This window comes from Phaseolus vulgaris, chromosome 11, assembly GCF_000499845.2.
Source record: "Phaseolus vulgaris cultivar G19833 chromosome 11, P. vulgaris v2.0, whole genome shotgun sequence".
Taxonomy (NCBI): domain Eukaryota; kingdom Viridiplantae; phylum Streptophyta; class Magnoliopsida; order Fabales; family Fabaceae; genus Phaseolus; species Phaseolus vulgaris.
The window spans coordinates 52,116,213-52,123,602 of record NC_023749.2 but is presented as its reverse complement, the minus strand read 5'-3'; the positions used below and the strand labels follow the sequence as shown (position 1 = coordinate 52,123,602).

The following is a 7,390-nucleotide window of genomic DNA, read 5'->3' as shown; positions in this document are numbered from 1 at the left end:
CTCATACTTGTTCCTGTACTCCTGCTGGAAATACGTAAAAGACAAGAAGAGAGAAATAGGTACCTCATGCTTAAATAGTTCTTAACCTTAGAGACAAGAAGAAAACTGTGAAGATTAAGAGCCTCAAAATTATAAACTATTTCAATAAATTTAATAAAATAATGATACACTAACCCTTTAATATTTTTTTATATCATTTAATTATAAATAAATCCATCATAATTATATACAACATTATTTCTTTTTTTGTTAACACTGATAAATGAAAATAAATGAAAATGGGGTGATTTGTCACTGTTTCTGTAACCACAAAAGCTTGATCTTTCATTGCTAATTATGAGTATTGATGATGCAGTACAATCATGAATGATTATAGTTGCTAATCCAATCAGCAATCAAGATTATTATTAACTAATTGGATGCGGAATAAGGAGGAGTCATCACAGCATCTATTCATTGAATGTGTGTTTACACAGCATGTATGGTCCCTTTGCCAAAAGTGGCTGGGAATCATGTTAGTACAAAATAATGAGATTAAATCTCATTTTGAGAGTTTTCTTTGTACTCAGGCCAGTGGAAAACAAATCTTGATTTAGAAAGGTATTTGGACAGCGGTTATAAGAGGTATTTGGGACCAGAGAAATTCCATTTTGTTTAAACAAGGAGTTGTGGATGTAGAGGAGATGATTTAGATGGCGCAGCTAAAATCGTGATCTTGGCTAAAACATAGAACCAAGTCTTTTAATTACTCTTTTTCAGATTGGACAATTAACCGGGTATAATTAAGAAAAGAAAGGTAGAGAGACATACAATTAGTGAAATCAATAGCATATTAATCAAGTACTAATTTTCATAGTTAGCATTGATTAAACATGAGTTAGAAAATGCATTAATGAAGCATATAATGTCTACACAAAATTGATTGAGATAATCAATGACAAATTGTTTGTGGCATTTTTTGCACCCACGTTTCTTATAAATCTCGGAATTGGAATATATGTGGAATAATAATAGGGAAAAAAAATTATGGTTTAAGACTAAATAGCAAAGGACTCACACTTATGCAATATCAAGTTACGAAAAATTTAATCTATCAACATTTTAAATCAATTATAAAACCAAGTGTATACAAAACATAAATCTTTACAGCTTCCAATTTTAGACTTAAATAAATTTTATTTAAAATAAATTATTTAAGAGATATTCATTAAATATTTAAGTTTTTAAAAACATAACCAGAAATTACTATTGTAAATATTTTTATAGAAATACAATTTTTTTCACACAAACTCCAGTAACATTCCAACTTTTTTTACCCATATCTAATAACTATAATCTGCTTGAAATATCAAAATAAATATATTAACATAATATAAATATGTCTACAATTTTTTTATATAGTGTTTCAAAATATATTCCTTCTCATAGGACTTTAAATATGTACATAAAATTAAGACAATTATTCAACAAAAAATAATAATTTTCATCATCTATCTTCTCACCAAGAAACTCTATCACCTGCAACTTCATCTGCTCCCATATAAATACACGATCATCACATGTAAAGAAACAAACACAAACAAATAACAGGATAAGCAAGCTATTTTAAAAAAAAATTATATAATTTCAATTTCAAATTAATAAACGTAAATCATCAAGTCTCATGCAATTTCTTAAATCATCAAGTGTCTATTAAAATTCAATATTCATCTTTCACATGTTAGACTTTCACTGACTCATAACACATAGACACTTGACTCTACTTCTGGAAGACTCGTGCGTTGACTCAGACTCAGAGATCTACACCTGTCATACTATCTCACTGTGAAATCCACACAACTATATGCATAAATAACTAAATATCATCTCTCCTAGTATGATAGGGTTAATTCATATAACAGGTTAAGTTAGTTATCTTTCAAACAACTTACCCATTCATATGAACCTCCTTCAACTCTCACCACCTGAATAACTTCATCTATATGATTCTATTATCTCAAGAGAGTCAGGATATCTGTTCTAGACAAAATCCCTAGTCAATGCACATGATAACAATCTTAACACAGTATTTTCTTTTCTGAAAATACTATGTTTTGATTAAAATTCATATTCTAAATCTCACAATATCCAACATTAAACAATCAAGTCATACCAATGTTTAGGATTTCCAAAATACACAATAATTCATATACTAATTCTATAAATGTCTAATTAATGAGATTTTCAATTAAATATATGTTTAATAAAAGTTTACATAATTTATAAGTAAAACTATACAGAAATAAATAAACCAACCTTTTAAAAACAAAAAATATTATTATTATTATTATTATTTTAGAGTCTATCTTGAGTTAGAATTTGCTAGCTTGAGCTAGAATCAACCCGAAAAAACCCAAAATTTCATTTTTATTCTAGCTTGAGCGAGATATGCAGAAAAATTGTGCATAACCTGATATACTTGATAGATTTTAAATCAACATTTCATTCAATTTATAATTTTATAAAATCTACACATTACATAGACACTTTCTACTCAAAATTATACAAGCATTCTCATTTAGTCATTGAGCTATTATGTCAATCTATACATATATATGATTTCTAAATCAAAATTATTTAAAATCAACAACCAATTCTCATCAAACATTTCATTTAACTTGATTCTACAAAGTATTCAAATACATTCTACAACATATACTATATCTACCATTTCACATTTCAATTTTAATCAATTTCCAATCAACTCAAAACAAGAAACCCTGTAAAGAAAAGTTTTGAACTGGTGACCACGTTACCTTCACATCCAGATCTCCTAGTCTAAGGTTCTTTTGAAAATTTAAATTAGCTTACTGTTGGAGATCCCACATCGACTAGAGATTAGGATATTTCATTGTATATGAGTGGGTGCAAACTTCACCCCATGAGCCGGTTTTGTGGGGTTGAGGTAGGCTTAAAGTCTACTTTGTAATATAGTATCAGAGCCATTTAAAACCTATCCTAGCGAGTGTTTATTGGGTCTATCGTGTCACCCGCTATCAGGCCGTTATCAGACCACCCATAATATGTTATCCCACGCACAAGCTATCACTCTCGACGTGAGGGGGTGCGTTGGAGATTGATTGTATATAAGTCAGTGCAAACCTCAACCTCATAAGCCGGTTTTATGATCACTCTCGACGTGAGGGGGTGCGTTGGAGATTGATTGTATATAAGTCAGTGCAAACCTCAACCTCATAAGCCGGTTTTATGAGGTTGAGTTCCCTTACCTACAAGTTCAAAAGTTAACTCAAAGAGAAAAGTAAAATTGAACTTACTATGTGTGAGGTGTAACATCCCTAATTTTACTCATTTTTATTTTTATTTTTATATATTATGCATGCAATATCTAATTAACATATAAACATATATTGTTTTCTCATATTTGTATCTCAAAAAAATATATCCCTCTTCATAGGGATTTAATATATACATCAAAAAGTTTAAAAACAAAACAAAGCAAAACATTCAATTTAAATATATTTAATCCTCCTGCTGCTCACTGAGGAGCTTTATTACCTGCAACTTCATCTGCTCCCGTGTAATTTAACACGATCATCACAGATTAAAGAAAACAAACACAACACAAAGAATGGGGTAAGCTAGCTATTTTTAAGAATTCTAATATAAATTTAACTTTCAAGAACAAACATAATCCATCAAATTCTCATAATTTACACAAATTCATCAAATGTCTATCACAACTATCATCCACATTATTCATGTCAGATCTTTATTGACTCACATACTCAAACACTTGACTCTACTTCCGGAAGACTTGTATATTGAATTTAGAATCCTGAGACCTGCACCTGTCATACTACTCGATGTGAATCCACACAGCCATGCGCATAAACAAATCAATATCTCATCATCTAGTATGACAGGGTAAATTCATATGACTTGAAAGACCAAATTATATTTCAAACCATAAACAAAGTCATATGAACCTCCATCGACTCTCACCAACTGAATAACTTCATCTATTTGATTCCATTATATCAGTAGAGTCAAGATGTCTCATTACGGGCCTAACATATCAATATACCCTAACAACAATCTCAACACGGTATTTCCTTTCCTGAAAATACTATGTTTGATCTCACTTTCACAACATTCAATATCTCATGTAACACATCAATACACCATACAATCACAACATATAATTTAAACTTTCTAACAATCCAAATATATCCAAGAAGTTATTTAACAATAGTAATCCAACATAAACTATGCTAAAATAATAATGATAGTAATATCCAAAACAGAGAGCACCAAAATTTTTTTGGGTCGATCGAAAATATTTTAGGTTGATCTAAATGACACCAGAGAGCACCAGTAATTTTGGGTTGATCGAAAATATTTTAGGTTGATCGAAATGACACCAGAGAGCACCAGAAATTTTTGGGTTGATCGAAAATATTTTAGGTTGATTGAAATGACACCAGAGGAGCATCAGAAATTTTGGGGTCGATCGAAAATATTTTAGGTTGTTCTAAATGACACCAGAGAGCACCAGAAATTTTGGGTTGATCGAAATGACACCAGAGAGCATCAAAAAATTTTGGGTCGATCGAAAATATTTTAGGTTGATCGAAATGACACCAGAGAGCACCATAAATTTTTGAATTGATCGAAAATATTTTAGGTTGATCTAAATGACACCAGAGAGCACCAGAAATTTTTGGATCGATGGAAAACATTTTAGATTGATCGAAATGACACCAGATAGCACTAGGAATTTTGGGTTGATTGAAATGACACCATAGCAACAAATCTGGTGCTCTCTGGTGTCATTTACATTAAAATGATTTTGAGTTTAGTCATAATAAAAAATAAATCTGTAGTTATTAGTTAGATTTCTTTGTAAAATTTTAGTTTAATTTAAGTTCATAGTTTAACTATATTAGTAAATACTTTCACATTAAAATGATTTTGAGTTGGGGTTTTTTTTTCCGATGCAACCATAATTGATCGAAAGAATTTTGCTTCAAAGAAAGTTAAATAATTGCTCTATTTTTATTGTCGGACGCAAGATACATATTAAATAACTTAGGTAAACTAATTTAAATTTATTAAAAAAATATTAACTAATTTCTTTTATTAAAACTATTATGAATATAGTGCAGTGTTCTTAGATAGTGTATTAACTATATTTTAAATATTTATTATGTTAAAATAAAAAGTAATAATTAGTACCTCTTATTTAATGATAATAAATTAATTTATAAGTTATTAAAAATAAGACTTTTTTTCTACTGTGAGAATGGAAAGTGTCTTTTTTTTTTTGCAATTTCTAATCTTATTTTTCCACCTTCCCTTGTCAGAAACATAGGGTAAAGGAACATGTCCCTGAATTGGAGTACAAAAGTAGGACACATTCACCTACCCTTTGGTATGAGATGGACGGTTGAGATGCGTTTGGGAGGCGAATCGAAACGAGGAGCGTTGATTTGAAGTAAACGAAACATGTGAGTGGAGGACCATTGCGAAGACTGGTCAAGGCGTGGTAAGATCACTCTCCTTTAACAGTGCTACATCATGAATTAATTTAATTTATATTTCTTCTATTTTGGTTATTGAAAAGTTAATTAATTAATTAATTATTTAAAGTAATTAAATATTTATTTATATTATAATAATAAATTATACAAATAATCAAATACACAATTTTCAAAATAAATAAAATAAAAAATTAAATGAAATTTATGTTATTTCACTAAAATTAAAAAACAATAGAAAACCAAAAATAAATTGAAAATAGAAAAAAAAATATATAAATGGTGCTTAATTACGACTTCTTTCAAGTTATCATTTTTTATAATTTATTTTTGAAATTTATCCATTTGGGTACAAAGAAACAAAATTGTACCAATGTTGCAGCACAGAGACAGAAAGATACATATTAAATAATTTTTTTATATACATTTATGGAGCAAGTAACAAATCTGACAGAAAAATCAATGACTGAAAGGAGAAGAAAAAATAAAATTGAAAAGACTGAAAAAGCAGAGAATCATTGTACTACGAAGCAGATGAATCAATGGCCTAGAATACTGTATACTACAAGAGTTGCTTTAAGATATATAAAATGAATTCGTAACAAGTTTTATAAAATTTGTTGAGTGGTGTACTAAATGTGAATGAATTTTTAATTTTTTTAAAATATTAAAAATGTGAGTGTAAAAATTTATTTTTATTTTTGAAAATAAAAAAAAAGTGAATTTATTTTATATATTTTAGTTAACTAAAATTTGTATATTATTTTCGGTTAAATAATGAAAATTTTATAATTTTTACTATTATATTATTATTTTCTTTTAGTGACACACCGAAGCAAAACCAGAATAGGCCAACTATATACTACCAGAGATGTTTTACAGTGTGGGAAGACTAAATGAATTTGAAATAATCTTACAGAGAAAAGTTGGAAGAAACTTAGTTTCTTTAGAATAAGATAAGTTTGTAAGAAATATTTATTAAAATTTGTAAGAGATATAATAGAAATTTTTTAATTTTTTAAAATGTTAAAAATATGACTTCATAAATTTATTTTTATTTTAAAAATAAATAATTTTTTTGTAAATTTTAGTTACTTAAAATTGTGTTATTATTTTTTATTGAATAATTAAAATTTTATAATTTTTTACCTTTATATTATTAATTTATTTTCTTTGTAACATAGGGAAAAACAAGAGGAGGCTAATCCCTATAAATTGTTACATTGAAGAAGAGACCAACACACCACAAAACTGAGAATAAGAAATCTGGAAAATCAAAGAATGGGTTTTGTTAGAGTTGCTCCTTTGGCTCTCTTCTTCCTTGCCACTTCCAGTATGTATCTTTCCTTTCTTCATCGTTCGTTTATGTTTATATATTTGAGAACTACACAAAGTTATTATACATACTTCATTTCTTCTAACTTTGAAATTTCAGTTTTAGTAATGTTTTCGATGAAGAACATAGAAGCTGTAGACTGTTCAGGTGCTTGTTCGCCGGCGTCGCATGAACCACCGTGCGGGTCAAGTGATTGTAGATGTTTCCCTGTAATTGCACCATTTGTTGGTACCTGCTATCATCCAACTGCACTTTCATCATCTGTGGCAAAGATGATAGATGAAGATCCCAACTTATGTGAATCTGATGAAGAATGCATCAAGAAAGGAACTGGAAACTTTTGTGCTCGTTATCCCAATCATTATGTGGATTATGGTTGGTGCTTTAACTCTGGTTCTGATGAACTTAAAGGCTTTTTGGCCATGCCTACAGCAATCTCCAAGTAATGTGTATGTCTGTGAAAAGTGGTCATGCATGATGCATCTACTGCTATAAATAAAAACAGAGTTTCATCCTA

At 29.0% G+C, this 7,390-nt stretch overlaps 1 protein-coding gene across 1 annotated transcript; it reads left to right on the top strand.

Moving 5' to 3' along the window:
• The first annotated feature begins 6,738 nt into the window (after positions 1-6,738).
• Positions 6,739-7,390, top strand: LOC137830941 (albumin-1-like). The gene is made up of 2 exons (XM_068638365.1): positions 6,739-6,870; positions 6,973-7,390. The coding sequence occupies exons 1-2, from the start codon at positions 6,819-6,821 to the stop codon at positions 7,317-7,319; spliced, it is 399 nt and encodes a 132-aa protein (XP_068494466.1). The 5' UTR covers positions 6,739-6,818; the 3' UTR covers positions 7,320-7,390.

Bases quoted from the DNA above. Each gene is read 5' to 3' on its own strand.
- LOC137830941 (XM_068638365.1), top strand. From the start codon at position 6,819: ATGGGTTTTGTTAGAGTTGCTCCTTTGGCTCTCTTCTTCCTTGCCACT. The intron at 6,871-6,972 runs GTATGTATCTTT...TTGAAATTTCAG, and splicing joins CTTCTTCCTTGCCACTTCCA to TTTTAGTAATGTTTTCGATG.